Consider the following 19,004-nt stretch of genomic DNA (forward strand, 5'->3'; position numbering starts at 1 on the left):
GGTTAGTAGAATAGTAAAATGAGATTTGTCTTGGTGGTTTGGATAAGAGCTGGAGCCAAGAAGCCTGCTTTATCTTTAGATAATGTTACTTTTGTACCATCAGGATGAAAGAGAAAAGATGAAACATAATAGGACAAGAGTTTTGTTTAACAAAAGGCAAGCTTGGTGCATTTGGTCTTTATGAAGTCTGTTTTATGTTCATTGATGAATTTTTTGCAGTTTTTACTGCCTATTGTGTAAGCAAAGTGATTAACTGTATATAACTTTTTTATCTTAAGCTAGTGAGTGTGTGTGCTAGATTTTTAGCTAGGACAGCTTTGGCACATTTGTTGGTAAACCAAGGCTTGGATAAAGGTTAGGGATTTTAAATGGAGTGAGGAATAAAGACTCCCATCCCAGCAAGAATAATTTCAGTAATGCAATCAGAGCAGTGTTTGGATCAGGACAGTAGAATCAATAATCGGACCATGAGAAAGAGGCATAGAGATCCCAAAAGGTTATCCCAGTTGGCACTATTATAGTCCCTTAGGTTATGAGGCTTAGAATGGCTAGGAGAAGGACAATCTCTTGAAAAAGAAACATGAACAAGATTATAGTCTGAGTTGCCAAGAGGAGAACCAATGTTAGTGGTGTATTTGGAGGGAGAGCTAGTTAAGAAAAGATCCAAGGTGTTGGAAAGATGATGGGGATCATTTGGAATTCTGGTAAGTAGGTGAATGATATGGGTTTGATCATTATTGACAGCAGACAATTGAACTTCTGTTCCTACTTGGTCTCTTAAATTAGAGAAAGGTGGGGGGGGAAGCACTCAGAATTATTTAATATGTTATTTTTGTTATTGCTTATATATTTTATTGGCACTACTTTATCCAGCAACATACCACTGATACCAGATTGATAAAAATTTAAATTTTCTAATGCTTTTCTAAAGAAATATATTCAATATGCAGGGCTTGACAAATTCACTTGCCTATGGCAAGTAGATTATTATTATTATCCTAAAACCCCATGGAATCAAAGACTCATTAGGAGGTCCCTTTGTCATATGTACAGTTCATCATACCGTGCCTTAAACACATTCTCGTTTTTTGCAGCCACCACACTCTCAGGCAGTGCATTCCAATCATTCATAACTTTCCATACAAAAAAAAACATGCTTCTTCCTCCCTTGCTCACACCCTCCTTATGCAGCTTCCAGGAATAACCTCTTGTTCTCCCACCATTTTATGAAAAAAATTCTTTAACATTAATTCTATAACAACCACTTAATAACTTGTTACTATCATATCACCCCTCTTCCTCCTTCCACTAGACTCTGTAAATTGCATCTTCTCAACATTTCAGAGATTAGAAACTACCTTAGTTAATCACCTCTGGATTCTTTCCAACATCTCTTCATCCTCTTGAAAACCAGGTGACCAAATCTGTGCACAGTAGTCCATATGTGGCCTAATTAAGGCCTTATACAATGTAATCAGAATCTCCGTGTTTCTACAAGTCATTGTCCTCCACATCATTACCAGAATTCATTGTGTTGTCCTCACAATTTTGGCAATGTGTCCTCTAAATTTTAGATCTTTATCTACCATAACAGCAAGATCTCTTATTTCTTCCACCTCCAAGAATATATCCCCACTAAGTATAAATTTCACATCCCATTTTTGTTTTTCAAGTTTTAAAACCTTACTTCTTTTCATAGCATTGAACTGGAATCCCCACTCCCATGCCCATTCAATCAGTCTAGAGCAGATGTGGTTTTACAAGAAGACCACATCTGCTCTACTTCTCATATTTCTTTCCAACTTTGATCATCTGCAAGTAATTGAATATCCCCATTCAAATTTCATCCAATATCATTAGCATACAGGTTAAATTAAACAGCAATGTCCCTAAAACAGACCCCTAACACACACCTCTAGTGACTTTCCTCTTCTGGGATATTGCTTCCCCATGCACAACTTGCTAACACCTATCAGATAGCCAATCCGCAATCCAGTGCACTAATTTAATATTCAACACCATCTGCTCTAGTTTGACTGTTAAACACTGTAATTTATCAAAAGCCTTTTCAAAATCCAAGTATACTACTGTGTATTCATCTCCCTTGTCCAATACAGCTGTCAGTTTATTGCAATAAGTAATCTACTTACTAAAATATGACCTCCCTTTAGTAAATCTGTGCTGTCCATCGAAGATAATACCACTGTTGTCAAACCAAATACTGGATTCTGGTTCTCACCAGCTTCTCTAACACTTTAACCGCTACACCTTACACAGAGGTTGTTCTATAAATAATTTGATCCTTGAATTCTGTCACTTCCCTTATGAAGCAGTACAGTCTTGCCTTTCTTCCAATCCTTTGGAACTTGACCATTTGTTAAAAAAACATGTCAAGGCAGATGTCAACTCCTTTACACATTCTTCAAAATCTGTGGTAATATATCATCAAGTTTGCTCAATTTTCCATATACCCCTTATGCATTCAGTTGGTCTCTCCTCCTCATTATCCACTGCTCTCAAACTTTCCATGATGTAACATTCATAGAAATGAAAGACCTTTATGAATTAAATTAAATATTAATTATTGAATATTAAATATCCCAACTGTATCCTCCACAGCAGTTGACCTTATACTATTTTCTCCAATTACTGTCATCCTACCATAATCTTTTTTTTTTTTTTTTTTTAAGCTGGCTGCATATCAAAAGAACTCCCTAAGTTTTTTTTTTTTTCCCTTCCCATTAGATAACTGTTGCTCATACTGTACTTTTGCTACCCTTACCAGCCGAGTCACCTTCCTTGCCTGTTCTTTGTATTCCTCATGGAATTTATTATTACCACTCCTCTTATGTTGCCTTAATAATACCCCTTTTCTCTGTATTGCATGCTCAATCTCTTCATTCGTCCATTTCATACCTACCTTATTTAACCTTTTCTGACCTTTGGAATACATTTAGACATTGCTTCTACTGGATAGTTCATGAATATCACCAAAGCAGCATTGATTTCTTTTCCATCCAACTCCTCATTCCATGCTACTGTTCCTAAGCTGCCCATAATCACCAGCCTTGTAGTTTCACATATACCTTTCCTTGCAGAAATCCTCACATGGCTGGCAACCACCCAGGTAATCAGTTCATTGTCACTCTCACCAACTGAAGAGAGATTTGAAACCTCATTTATAATAGCATTCTCTGATGAGATAATTAGAGGAGGTCTTCTCAGAACAGTAATAGAAAGTAAAATTCTTGGAAAAAGAGGAAGGGGTAGACCATCAATGAGATGGATTGATGGTGTGTGTGGAGTGACTGATCTCCAGAGAGTTGAAGCCTGCAGAAAAGCATACAGCAGGTCTACATAGCGAGGTCTGGTGTGGCACATCACTGAGCATCAGAGTGACCATACAACCTCTGTGGATGCCCAGTGAACATATGGATGAGATAATCAAATCCTAGACACAATCCTCTCATATCCTCTGTTACATATGGCCTGAGGTAGTTGTCCTCAAAAACTCAAGAAACTCGGTTTATTTACTTCTGGTTGCTATCTCATCATTCTATTCTATATTGCCTTAATTAAAATTGTCCATAATGATCACCCTTTTCCTATTTGCTTGGCTAATTTGTTTTTACATTCATAGTCACTACCCTCCACATTACCAGGTCTATAGCAACATCCAACAAAGTATTTCATTCTATTAACCATACAGCCTCAAAACCACTGCCACTATATCTCCCATGCATCTCTACCCTGTATAGATATAACTGTTTTTCTATCATCAAAAGCACTCCACCTCCCTTTTTACCCTTTCTATCTTCACGAAATACATCATAGCCTTTCATCTCTATTCCTGTCTGGATGTCATCCTCATCCAACTGGGTCTCACTTATTCTAATAAGTTTTGGATGAATGAACTCAATCAGTGCAATTTCATTTCCCTTATTTTTGATATTTCTAGTATTGATATAAAAGCATAACAGCTCATTCCTGGATCTATAACAAGTTTTACTGATACCATTTACTATATGACTTTTCTCATACCTTCCTCAAGGCATTTCTTTTCTCCTTATTCATCCCATAACCTTCTTCATATCTAAATGTTTTCCCTATATCTCAGGCCATCCTATTCTCTTCTTGTCTACATATGTATTCACAGAGCATCAACCTTTGTCATGCTGTGTTCTCTTGTCCACCCTAAGTCTTCCCATTTCCTTTGCACACTTGTTTTCTTTACATTCATAAGCACCACTTCAATCTCTCCTTCCTTACTCTCCCAAGTCTTTCAAATTACTTCTTACTTGCTTAGATTCATTCTCTGCACTCATTACTCTCCATTCCAGCAGCATTTTCTCCAAATGACTCACACCAAAACCATTCAAATGTAGCTCATCACTTATACAGTTCAGTTCAACTTATTCCACACATTAACAAACTGCACACCCTTCTCTTCACACATTTCTGTTAACATATCATTCATAATTCTTGCTCTCTGCCTCATTCCATCACTCTCATACCCAGGCTACATACTGACTACCTTTCATATCACACTATTATCTTTTATCCTTCTCAACAACATCCTGATATCTAATCATACATTCTCCTTGTTCTCAGTCAAGTCATTTGTCCCTACTACTGCTACCAACTCTTTTGATTGCTTACTCCTCATATCCAGTGTCCCAATCACTCTATTCATTTTACCTCCTTGAAAATAAACCTTCTGCATCTTCTCATTTACCACACCTCTAATAATCAAATCCCCATACACCATCACTCACAGGCCTTTCATACTGACATCATTCGTTTTTGTCTTCTTCACTCTTTCATACATATCTGTAATTTTCTTCATTTCACTCCACATCCGCCTCATCTTCACCAACTCAACTTTCAAATCTTACTTTGTTTTTTCACTATCATTCATTCTTGCCATTTTATCACCAGTCACACATGCTTGTTTACTGGCAACCTTGCTCACCAGCTTTATTGTCAATTGAACTCTTTTCCTCGATATCACTTCCGCACACTTTTCGCACAATCTTCTTCAGCTACCATTTCAGTTACAATGGCATGTTCCCTACTCATATTTGAACAAGATATACAATATCTTGTTTAATATCAGCTGGCAAGTCACTATAGACTGGACAAAATATAATATTTTTGTGTTTAATAAAAAATAACTTACTAAACAAAATCTTTAAAAAAAAAACACAGATGCAATACCATTATCACTTGATGGAACTCCTGTTGAGTTATTGTGACATCATTTTTAAAAAATTGGGAATCTTGGAAAATTTAATTTTTTGCATGGCAAGTAGGGTTTTGCATTGTCAAGCCATGTTAATATGTATATATTGAAATAGCAAAGAATGAATTTTACACATAATGTTGCATATGTTTTTACTCTCCCCAGGTTGAAGTATTCAACATACTGTTTGTAAAAGAAGTAGATAAGAAACATGTGGTGCATTGTTTAGATTGTGCCCGAAAAAATAGCCACATTTTGGATGAGTTCGTAGTGTTAGAAGAATATACCATGGATGACCTTATGGAAGTCTATGATAACTTTATTTTGCACCCAGTAAGTATATTTTCTTGTATTTTGTTGATAGTATAGTGAACTTTTTGTTACATACAGTTGTCCCAGAATAAGGCACTTTCCATAAACATAAGGCATACATTTTTATGGAATAAGCTACATGCACCCTCTGTCCAAAAAGAAACCAAACGTTTTGAAAATAGAAGAAACTAGTGGCGCCACCTGTTGTGTCTTTTTGTCGTCTAAAGCAGCAACCTTCATTAGTGTTGTGTCAACTGTTTATGACATTTGTTTCATTAGAAGCAGAGTTATAATGCCAAGAGTGACAGTGTGTTTTGACGAACAGTCAGAAAATGAGTTTCAAACAGAGAGCTGCGATTGACTTTTGTGCTAAACTTGGTAAACATTTTACCAAAACACATCAAATGCTTCAAAAAGCATATAGTGATGAATGCTTATCCCGTACTCAAGTTTACAAGTGGTTTAAGCGATTTCAAAGTGGTCATGAGACGCTTGAGGACGACAAAAAGCCAGGCCATCCAAAAAGTGCATGATTTCATCAAAGAAAACCCAAAATCATCCATGAGATTGATCAAAGATGAATTGGGGATTCCAAAATCAACTGTGTACAGCATTTTGATCGAGAGTTTGGGCCTTTGAAAATTGAATTCGCGATTTGTTCCCCACAAGTTGACCGACGACCAAAAAATTTATCGAATTGAACACGGCAAGGACCTCATTAAAACCACTCATAAGGACTCAGACTTCCTTGAAACGATTGTTACTTGTGATGAAATGTGGTGTTTTGAGTATGACCCCGAAATAGAGTGCTGAGTGGAGACCACCAGAAGAAGGACATCCAAAAAAAAGTCGCTTGGAGAAGTTAAAAGTAAAGACAATGCTGATTTATTTCTACGATTCCAAGGGTATTTTCCACAAAGAATTCATTCCACCTGGCCAAACAGTCAACGGTGAGTTTTATCTCGAAGTTTTGAAGCAATTGACAGTGGGAATTCGTTGCATACGGCATGCATATCATGAATGCAGTCAGCTAGTCACTTTTGCACGATAATGCACCATCTCATTTCTCGAACACTGTGAGAGAGTTGTTGAGCAAAAACCAAGTTTGTGTGTTGGATCACTTGCCATATTCACCTGATTCAGCACCCTGTGATTTCTTTCTCTTCCCCTGACTTCATTTGCCAATGAAAGGAAAGCGATACGACACCATTGAAAACATTCAAGTGGCAGTAACCATGACTCTCAACAGTATCCCAAAAACCGATACAAAAAACTCATTTAACGAATTATTTGACCGTGCCAAATGCTGTATCGAAGCTGAGGGAGAGTATATTGATTGAAATAAATGATTTTAATAATTATAATTGGCCTGTGTTTTATTCTCTATGAAAAGTTTGGTTTCTTTTTGGTTAGAGGGTGTAAATAATATATAAAATTTACAAGTTAACATGTTTCAGTGTAGTGTATTGTAAAATTATGTGGAAAGCTACTCTAACAGAGTTTTTGATGACTGCTTGCACCAACAATTCTGAGTTGAGAATTGACTCCTGATGTTAAGCAAAGTAAAGGAATAATATCACAGTGATAATGCACAGAATAATAATTTTAATAAAAATCACTCAATAATAATGCACCAAAGTCATTATTATTCAGGTAACTTTTCCTCCTAAGGGGGAAATATCTGAGGAATAATGGTTTGTGATATACAGGGAACCATTCACTGTCATAAGCAATCAGGAGATAAGAGAGATCTACATGACCCTCCATATTGAAATGGACTTAACCTATTCCTCTTTCAAGCCAGTAGTTATAATAAACAGTATTGTTATTTATAGATTTATGTATCATTATACCTAAAGAAGGAGTAGCCATAGTATTCAACACAAAATACGAGGCTAATCTTCTTGAATGGCAGGCAATTTCAAGTAGAGTGATGTGGGCAAATATCAGAATGGGGAATTGGACAATGAGACTTATTTGTGCCTATGGTCCGACAGAATATTCTACTAAGGTAGAAGTGGAGGAATTTTTTGATGCTTTAGAAAAAGCAACTGAGACAATGAAAAAGGAAAAGTTGGTCCTTGTTGGGGATCTAAATAGCAGAGAAGGAAATGAAAGGAGTGTTCTGTTATAGTGAATTTCCTTCAGCACTACACTGATGGAATGAGATTCAGTCAAGAATTTTTTTGTAGTTTGTTATTATGAATGAATTCACTATAGTAATGCAGTGAAAATCATCTTTATTTATTATTTAAAAGGATTTCTCCATTTTAGTCTTCTTAGTCCCAGTATCCCATTTATGATGATGATATGGAATTTCTGTAATTCTTCTGGAGTTAAAGTTCTTTACCAATGCTTCTTGGGCAATTTGAGATTTAGCTGACCAAATTATATTCTTATTTTTATACACAATATAAAATGATCGTATATGATAGAATTTCATACCAGCTGGGGGATTGCCCGGTTAAACAAGTCTCCATTGTTTTTGCTAGGAAACCAATGTGAACAGCGAAAAGTCAGCTACTAGAACAAATCCTAAAACACACTTCAACTAAACATCACCAGAGGTCAAGATCGGTACTATTAATATAAGCCTGAATGGCAACGAAATGGAGCTAGATGAGGAATTGGATAAGTACCAGATCGCCATAATACGGTGACTGAAACAAAAAAAAAAAAACAAAAACGCGTGAGGTCTTTCTGAGCAATAAATACAAAATGTTATATTCAGGCAATGACAATCAAGGAAAAGGAGTAGCCATAGTATTCAACACTAAATAAGACTAATCTTCTTAAATGGCAGGCAATATCAAGTAGAGTGATGTGAGCAAATATCAGAATGGGGAACTGGACAATGAGACTTATTTCTGCCTATAGTCCCACAGAAGGTTCTACTTAGATAGAAGTGGAGGAATTTTTTGATGCTTTAGAAAAAGCAACTGACACAATGAAAAAGGAAAAGTTGGTCCTTGTTGGGGATCTAAATAGCAGAGTAGGAATTGATTGTCAGACATACAAAAATATTTTGAAAAATTTGGAGAAAAGAGCAAAGCTAATAATAATGGCAAATACCTGTTGGATTTCTGCTCAGTACATGGAATGGTTATTACTGATACCATGTTCCAACATAAAAATGTGCACAAATTCACATGGAGAGAAGAGGCAAGGAATAAGAAAAGTCTCATTGACTATTTTATTGTTGATAGTGATGTTTTCTCCCTGGTGCAGGACACCAGAATGTACAGAGTATTTGAAATTGGAAGTGATCACTATTTAGTCTTGAGCAGGATAAAATTGAATTTCATATTGAAAAGAATAACATGTAAGAAAGTTTTAAAGCAAATAAAAGTTGAGCAGCTCTCAGATGTGAACTGTATAGACTAAAATACACAAAGATTATTGAAGAAAAAATGAAAGAGTTTGAAAACAGGAACCAAACCTTGGAGATTCGGTGGCAAGCCTTGAAGAAAACCCTGATTGATTCAGCCAGAGAGGCATGTGGGGAGGTTGTCTGCAAGGATAGAAAAATCAGAACTCCATGGTGGACACAGGAACTTAAAGAGACAGTGAAGGAAAAGAAGAAAGCATATCAAAAGTTCCGCAAATAAGTCAGCTTGTGCTCTTAGAGAATACAGAGACAAATGTAAGAAAGCTAAACACTGTGTAAAACTAGCTAAACAATAGTTATGGAACGACTTTGGCAAGAACATAGAAAATAAATATCAAGAAGGTGGCAAAATATTCTGGAGGTTGTTGAAGAAGCTTATAAATGGAGGAAAGAGTGCTGTAGAAGGAGTTAGAGATGATAAAGGTAACTTGAAAACAGGAGAAAAAAAAGATATCCTTGATGTATGGAGTAATTACTTCGAAAAATTGCTAAATGAAACAAGCAGTGATGATAGCACAGTGGTAAAAAACACTGATCAGGAATGCAGTCAGGAATACATATCCATACTTGAAGTAGAAAAAGCCATCAAAGGCTTGAAATGTGGAAAGGCAGCAGGAGTAGATGATATTCGACCAGAAATGCTGAAGTATGGTGGTATAAAAGTCTTACAGTGGCTACACTGCATAGTTCAAAATGCCTGGACAGAGAGACGAATTCCCGATGATTGGAGTAGAGCTCTCATAGTACCCATATATTTAAAAGGGAAATAAAACTGTATGTGAGAATTACAGAAGTATTTCCCTATTGAGTGTTCCTGGCAAGATTTATGCAAGTATGCTTGAGAAACGGTTGAGAAAAATTGTGGAAGAAAAGCTTGGTGAAGAACAAGCTGGATTAAGGCCAAATACAGGGTGTCAGGTTTAGATCTTCACTTTACTACAAATAGTTGAGAAAGCATGGGAATATAACAAAGATCTGTATTTAAGTTTTGTCTATCTGGAAAAGGCATATGACAAGGTGCCAAGAGAGAAGCTATTCAATACTCTACAATTATATGGTGTCAATGGGGCATTATATCAAGCAATACTTAGTCTTTATTTGAGTTGTAAGTCAGCAGTTAGAATTGAAGGAAGTACAGGAAGATGGTTTAATGTTAAATCTGGTGTGAGACAAGGATATACATTATCTATATGGATCACATTATGAAGGAAATTTGTATTAAACATGATATCAGAATTAGAGATGTTAATGTCAACTCTTTGCTTTATGTGATGATGTTATACTTCTAAATAAATCCGCTACAAGTTTGCAAGATTCCTTGACTAAATTGAATAACTGTTGTAATAGATATGGTCTGAAGGTCAGCAATAAAAAGACAAAGACAATGGAAATAGGTAGAATCATTGAAAATGTCAAGTGCGTTTTAAATGGAGAACCTGTGGAACAAGTAAAACATTTCAGCTACTTAGGCACGATTTTTAGTGAAGATAGTAAATTAAATATGGAAATAGATAACAGAATCATTAAAGCTGGTATGGTATGGTAGGAAATCAATTGAATAAATTCATATGGAATAAGAGAGAAATTAGTCGGAACTCTAAATTAGCTGTATACAAGACAGTGTTCAAACCAGTTTTAACTTATGGATCTGAGAGCTGGATCAGAAGTAAAACACTTGACCAAAGACTAGAGACCGCAGATATGAGAGTCCTGAGAAAGAGATAGGGCACGAACAAATGGCATCAATGGCAATATCATGTAAAAAACAAGGATATTGGAAAGAACTTGACATTGTCAATATCCAGGAATGCGTTAGCAGAGCTAATCTCAGCTGGTATGGTCACTTAAGCAGAATGGAAGAAGAAAGATTAGCAAAACAAATTTTTTTCGCCCGTTTGGCAGGAAAAGACCTAGAAGGAAGACCAAGATATAGGTGGATTGATACGGTACAAAGTGCCTTAGACGATAGAAATATAAAATCTGATAATGTTGGAATCTTGACAAGTAACAGACTGATTTGGAGGAAAATTGTAGATAGAAAGTTAGTAATGATGTAAATTTTTACTGTACTACTAGCATATCCTGTACACCCCTTAATGGTACCTGTCAGGAATTTGATGATGATAGATTTGTATGTAGTTATTTTATTTATTTATTTTTTTTTTTTATTTTTTTTTTTTTTTTGTACTTCTTTGCTTTCTCTTTGTTTCTCTTACTATGCAGTATGAAGAATTTTTATTTAATTGATTGAAAAGCGGTATACTATGAGATATGAAAGAAATACCCACAAAAATGGTCAAAAACATGAGGTCAAAATGCGGTTGTCAGAGTGCCTCAATAAGGAATGTGGTCTTTCCTCACAGCAATACAGTACTCACAATTTGATCACAATGTTTCATGCTATTTCTAATGATGTCTATGAGCTCAATTGGCAAAGCTCTCGTAAGTTCATCAAGGGTTTTTTTGGATTTGAGGGGGTGTGAGAGCAGCAGCGTGTCTACCTCAAGCATCCCAGACATACTCAATATGATTAAGGTTAGGTAAACTGGTTTTTCAGTCTATATATATATATATATACACACACGATGTTTCTTTTTGAAGATAGTGGTTCACAAGCTTTGCTCAATGAGGGGCAGACATTTATCCTACAAGATGATGCTGGTCCTCATTGAGCAAAGCTGCATATGAATGGACATAGGATTCAGTACCTCATCTCGATAAGTTGCAGCATTCATGGTTCTTCTAAGAAGCACATACAGATTGGTGTGTCCACCCAATGAGATACCTCTGCCTCCAGAAACCATCACACTATCTCCACTATAAGTGTCCTTTTCACAGATATTAGAGGATTGATAATGTGTTCCTGGTCATCTCCAGACCAGAACACAGTTGGTATTGCTTTGTAGAGCAATTGGAACTTATCTGTTATCTCCCCCCCCCCCATTGGTCTTGTGCTCAGTTGAAATGGAACCTGGTTTATTTCAAGCATTCTCTCCTGGGATATGCAGACTATTGGCTGCCTTGCATATAGGCCACCTTTGTGAATTCTTTTGTGCACAATGGAAATGGATACTAGTGTTCCTGTAGCCAATGTGAAATCAAATTGTAGCTGATTTGATGTGGCACTCTTGTTTTGGTAAGCAGATAATCAGAGATACCAGTCATGTGGTTGTAACTGTGGCCTGTTGTCACTGTATCTCTGAGATGCTATTTTTGACTGTGGGAATTGGTTCCATAGTTTGTGAACCATAGAATGATTCTTGTTCACCATCTGGTTACCTATACCTGACTTTGGCCAGCATCTAGTCTTGCAATGGCTAACCATCTGAATTCATCTGTTAAATGGGTTTCAGTGCAGTTCGTCCAATTATTTTCGTCTAATCAAAATCTTGTCCATTACTTTTCTTGTCCAGTAGGACATTTCGTCTAATGTTATTCATCCAATCCTATTTCGTCCAATCTTATTCATCCAATGCTATTTGTCCAATTGAAAATAATTGGACGAAATGCCCTGAAAGCAGCTGGGTTTGAGATTATTCGTCCAATCCTATTTCGATTTGAAAATAATTGGATTCAGGGCATTTCATCCAATGCAAATCTCATCCAATCCCTAGATTTAGGTTAGTCAGTTGACACAGCTGGCAATAATAGTCAGTTGACACAAAAGAGAAGAGTGCAAGACAATATGCATGGTCCACCTTCACACGTTTGGTTTGGTTAGGTTAGATCAGTTGGCATAGTAGTAGGTTAGTCAGTTGACGCAAGTGACAATAATAGTCAGTTGACACAAAAGAGAAGAGCGCAAGGCAATATGCATGGTCCACCTTCACACGTTTGGTTTGGTTAGGTTAGATCAGTTGGCATAGTAGTAGGTTAGTCAGTTGACACAGGTGACAATAATAGTCCATTGACATCGATGGGACAAATTGAGATTCGATGAAATGTCCTACCGGACGAGTGTTCCCTTGAACAAACTTATAAAAGGACAAAAAATCTTGGACCATCTGCCCTCAAACCGTTAAATGATGTCTTGCATCCAAGAACTTTGCTATCACAAACTGTCATATTCTCATTCCAGAAACAAAATGGAAAACCATCCAAAATGCCTGCTTTTATGCTGCAGGTCATTTACATGACAACACTACTCATGTTTGTTTACGATAACCACTCATTATCACTTTTTTACATAATGTACTTGTCATTTTCATAGGATTTTATCATTTCCCCCGAGTTATTGAGATTTTCTCTTTGATCCTTAATTTATGGAAACCAGTGTATTTCACATATATATTTATCAGTGAAAAAAATAGTTGAAACTCTAACAATAACCATGTATACTCTTAATTTTAATCAGTACAAACTTAATATACTGCAAAAAAAAAAAAAAAGTTAACTGTTAATAAAAATCTGAATTAAATTTACCAGTCTTTAGAATCACAAAGATCATTGCTTTAAAATAAGAGAAAGAAAAGTGAAGATTTCTTATTGAATTTATAGAGTGTAGTAATAACAGCATAAATTAAATTTCATATTGAAAAGAATAACATGTAAGAAAATCAATTGAATAAATTCATATGGAATAAGAGAGAAATTAGTCGGAACACTAAATTAGCTGTATACAAGACAGTGTTCAAACCAGTTTTAACTTATGGATCTGAGAGCTGGATCAGAAGTAAAACACTTGACCAAAGACTAGAGACCGCAGATATGAGAGTCCTGAGAAAGAGATAGGGCACGAACAAATGGCATCAATGGCAATATCATGTAAAAAACGAGGATATTAGGAAAGAACTTGACATTGTCAGTATCCAGGAATGCGTTAGCAGAGCTAATCTCAGCTGGTATGGTCACTTAAACAGAATGGGTGAGGAAAGATTAGCAAAACAAGTATTCTCTGCCAGGTTGGCAGGAAAACGACCCAGAGGAAGACCAAGATATAGGTGGATTGATACGGTACAAAGTGCCTTAGACGATAGAAATATAAGATCTGATTGATAATATTGGAGTCTTGACAAGTAATAGACTGATTTGGAGGAAAATTGTAGATAGGAAGTTAGTAATGATGTAAATTTTTCATGTAGTACTATCATATCCTGTTCACCCGTTGAGGGTACATGTCAGGAATTTGATGATGAAATACTGTAGACACAATAGTAAAATAGCATTTCTCCAGTATTTAAAAAAATTTAAGTTTTGTTAAAAAATAAATAAATTTTATTCCTTGTTGCATATTAAGCATAGTTATAGGCCAGGAATGAATTTGCAGTATTTTCATTCAACGTTGAAACTATTTGAATTGTGAGGTCTTCTGGATGAAACCTCCTTATGTAGCTTGTAAAGGAATGTGGAGAACCTACTGGGTTGGCTTAATCCAGTATCTAATTGTTACCTTTCCATAGTGTGCTGTTGCTGAAACTGTTGATGATGCGGTGGCAATTTGTCAGCTCATCATCATGAGCTGACAAAATACAATGGTATAACATAATCAGATATCATGTCAAATAGTGCATAGCCTAATTATGCATCTTCCCCTCACACACACTTTTTGTGTTAATGAGAAAAACTAGATAGATAGCTTTTTACTGTTCAAAGTTAGCTACTGGAATCACCTGAAAAAATTAAAGGCATGCAGTATCAGCACAAGAAGCATCATCATCAAATTCCTGACATTTACCCTCGAGGGGTGTATAGCATATGATAGTAATACATGAAAAATTTACCTTATTACTAACTTCCTATCTACAATTTTTCTCAAAATCAATCTATTACCTGTCAAGACTCCCAACATTATCAGATCTTATATTTCTGTCTTCTAAGGCACCTTTTACTGTATCAATCCACCTATATCTTGGTCTTTTTCCTGCCAACCTGGCAGAGAACTTGTTTTGCTAATCTTTCCTCTCCCATTCTGTTTAAGTGACCATATCACCTGTAGCTCTGCTAACACATTCCTGGATGCTAACAATGTCAAGTACGTTCCTAATATCCTTATTTTTAATATGATATTGCCATTAATGCTATCTGTTCACACCCCTAATCTTTCTCAGGACTCGCATATCTGCGGTCTCTAGTCTTTCGTGAAGTGTTTTATTTCTAACCCAGCTCTCAGATCCATAATTTAAAATTGGTTTAAAATCACTGTCTTGTATACAGTTAATTTAGTGTTTGACTAATTTCTCTCTTATTCCATATAAATTTATTCAGTTGACTTCCTATCATACCAGCTTTATTGATTCTGTTGTCTATTTCCATATTTAATTTACCATCTTCACTAAAAATCGTGCCTAAGTACCTGAAATGTTTTACTTGTTCTATAGGTTCTTCATTGACAATACAGTTGATATTTTCGGTGCTTCTGCTTATTTTCATTCTTTGTCTTGTTATTGCTGACCTTCATACCATATCTATTACAACAATTATTCAATTTAGTCAGGGAATCTTGCAGACTTGTAGCAGATTTACTTAACATCATCTGCATAAAGCAAAGAGGTGAGATTAACATCTCCAATATTGATATCAGGTTTAATACCACTTTCCTTCATAATGTGATCCATGTAGATAATGAATAACAGAGGGGATAATGTACATCCTTGTCTCACACCAGATTTAACATTAAACTATCTTCCTGCACATCCTTCAATTCTAACTGCTGACTTACAACTCAAATAAAGACAAAGTATTGTTTGATATAATGCCCCATTGACACCATGCAACTGTAGCGTTTTGAATAGCTTCTCTGTTGTCACCTTGTTATATGCCTTCGTAAAGTGAAAATCTGATCCAGGCAGCCTCTATTTGGTCTGAATCCATCTTATTCTTCACCAAGCTTCCCTTCCACAACCCTTCTCAACCGTTTCTCAAGTATACTTGCACAAATCTTACCAGGAATGCTCAGTAGATAAATATTGCTGTAATTTTCACATTAAGTTTTATTTCATTTTTTATGTTTGGGTTGTATGATAGCTCTACTCCAATCATCTGGAATTTGTCCCTCTGTCCAGGCCTTCTGAACTATGCAGTGCAGTCACTGTAAGACTTTCATACCTCCATATTTGAGCATTTCTGGTTGAATAACATCTACTCCTGCTGCCTTTCCGCATTTCCGGCCTTTGAATGTCTTTTAACCACTGCCTGTTTCATTTAGCAATTTTTCGAAGTAATTACTCCATACTTCATGGATATCTTTTTCTCCAGTTTTCCTGTAACCTTTATCATCTCTAATTCATTTTACAGCACTCTTTTCTCCATTTCTGAGCTTCTGCAACAATCTCCAGAATATCTTACCACCTTTTTGATATTTACCAGGGTGGTCTGAAAAGTTCTCGGCCTAACAATGAAAAAACAAATTTATTTATATTATTATTATTATTATTACATGACACCTCCAGGGAGTCCAAAGACTCGTCGGAGGAGGGCATCTACTCTGCAACTCTCCACCACTCAATCCACCAACTACAATGAACCGGAACTACACCAACCCCAATCTATGTCGATGAGTCTTTGGACTCTCTGGAGGTGTCATGTACTAATAATAATAAATTTGTTTTTTCATTGTTAGGCCAAGAACTTTTCAGACCACCCTGGTAAATATCAAAATGGTGGCAAGATATTCTGGAGGTTGTTGAAGAAGCTCAGAAATGGAGCCCACCACTACTAGTATTTTCCAGACAATCACAAACATCCATTCCCATGGCAGGATTCAAACCCCCAGCCTTTTGACTGGAGAGCGAATACGATAACCACTCAACCAACCTGAATGGCATTTCAAAATTAATTTTATTTTTCAACATAATCTCCCTTGAGACTAATATATTTATTCCAGCAATGCTCCAGCACCATTATCCCGTCTATGTAGTGGTTCTCAGTATGATCTGCAAAATACCTCCTACAGCAGCTCCTCTTGATTTGAAGAAAACTACTGACTAGTGAGGAGAATTTTAGTTTTCGGAAGAGATAGAAGTCAGAGGGAGCTAAATTTGGGGAATAGGGTGGATGTTGCATAGTGCAGATCCCTTAATTTTCGTTTTCCAAAACACCTTTGTGGCAGGTGCATTGTCCTGATGAAAGATGATTTTTTTCTTCTGCAAACCGGGTTTTTTCTCAGGAATTTTTTCATTTAGTCTGGTTAAAAGATCGGAATAATATTTCCCGGTTATTGTTTTACCCTTTTCAAGATAATTAAAAAACAAAATGCCTTTAGCATCTCAAAACACCAATGCCATTACTTTTCCTTCTGATGAAACTGACTTTGTCTTCTTTGGCGTTGAACAACCGGCTTCTGTCCACTGTTTTGACTGATGTTTTGATTCTGGCATGTAATGGTGAATCCAACTCTCAGTCACAGTAATAAATCAACGCACAAAATCAGTTTTGTTCTTGTTAGAATGCTCCAAGTACTGTTCAAAGATTTCCATGCGAGTGTGTTTTTGATCTGCTGTGAGCAAGCTTGGCACCCATCTTACGCAAAGCTTTTTCATTTGCAATTCTTCATGCAAAATATATCCTACACGTTCTTTTGAAGTGCCTCTAGTCTCAGCAATTTCATGCACTTTGACTCGCCAGTCATCCAATACCACATCTTGCACTTGATTAATGAATTCTGGTTTTGTTACACTTTTTGGACGTCCTTCACATGGATCATCTTCAAGGCTGGTACGGTCACGTTTAAACTCAGCAGTGCATTTCTTAATTGTAAAATATGAAGGAGAAGAGTGTCCATAAACTTTTATGAACGTCAAATGAATTTCTTTTGGTATTAAATCTTCTTTTACAAAGAATTTTATAACTGCTTGATACTCAATCTTATGTATTTCAAGGGATACAGACAATACTTTTGCTTCAGACAACTGTATAAAACAAACTACTTGATAGAATGACTTGCAATTTCACATGGATGCTTATGACAGATGTACCAACTTAGAAAAAAAAAAAAATCTTTCCGATAGTGTTGCCACGTGTGGTTGAGGCCGAGAACTTTTCAGACCACCCTCATGTTTTCTATGTTCTTACCTAAGTCTTCCCATGACTTTTGCTTAGCTACTTTTACACAGTGTTGTCTCTGTATTCTCTAAGAGTACAAGCTGACTTATTTGCCAGGAACTTTTGATATGCTTTCTTCTTTTTTTTCTTCACTGCCTCTTTAACTTCCTGTATCCACCATGGAGTTCTGATTTTTCTGTTCTTGCAGACAACCTCACCACATGCCTCTCTGGCTGAATCAATATTTTCTTCAGGGCTTGCCACTGATTCTCCAAGGTTTGGTTCCTGTTCTCAAACTCTTTCATTTTTTCTTTAATAATGTTTGTGTATTTTAGTCTACAGTTCACATCTGAGAGCTGCTCAACTTTTATTTGCTTTAAAACTTTCTTACATGTTCTTCTTTTCAATATGAGATTCAATTTTATCCTGCTCAAGACTTAATGGTGATCACTTCCAATTTCAAATCCTCTGTACACTCTAGTATCCTATACCAGGGAGAAAACATCACTATCAACAATAGCATAGTCAATGAGACTTTTCTTATTCCTTACTTCTTCTCTCCATGTGAATGTGTGCACATTTTTATGTTGGATGGTGTTAGTAATAACCAGTCCATGTCCTGAGCAGAAATCCAACAGGTATTTGCCATTATTATTAGCTTTGCTCTTTTCTCCAAATTTTTCCAAATATTTTTGTATGTCTGACAATCATTTCCTACTCTGCTATTTAGATCCCCAACAAGGACCAACTTTTCCTTTTTCATTGTGTCAGTTGCTTTTTCTAAAGCATCAAAAAATTCCTCCACTTCTATCTAAGTAGAACCTTCTGTGGGACTATAGAAACAAATAAGTCTCATTTTCCAGTTCCCCATTCTGATATTTGCCCACATCACTCTACTTGATATTGCCTGCCATTCAAGAAGATTAGTCACGTATTTAGTGTTGAATACTATGGCTACTCCTTTTCCTTGATTGTCATTGCCTGAATATAACATTTTATATTTATTGATCAGAAAGATCTCACCCATTTTTGTCTTTTTTGTTTCAGTCACCGTATTATGGCGATCTGGTACCTATCGAATTC

General features: G+C 36.1%; 1 protein-coding gene across 2 annotated transcripts in view; it reads left to right on the top strand.

Annotated features, from left to right (window-relative positions):
- Positions 1–19,004, top strand: part of Utx (Utx histone demethylase) — an 802,237-nt gene that overhangs the window by 773,703 nt on the left and 9,530 nt on the right. For both annotated transcript variants that reach the window (XM_090413874.1, XM_090413875.1), the window contains one exon: positions 5,408–5,575. In XM_090413874.1, the coding sequence (XP_090270000.1) occupies positions 5,408–5,575 (168 nt within the window). The remainder of the gene's footprint in view (positions 1–5,407; positions 5,576–19,004) is intronic.

The sequence above is a fragment of the Typopeltis vanoorti genome, chromosome 24 (assembly GCF_054136105.1).
Source record: "Typopeltis vanoorti isolate ZY-2024b chromosome 24, IOZ_Tvanoo_1.0, whole genome shotgun sequence".
In the NCBI taxonomy this organism is placed as follows: Eukaryota; Metazoa; Arthropoda; class Arachnida; order Uropygi; family Thelyphonidae; genus Typopeltis; species Typopeltis vanoorti.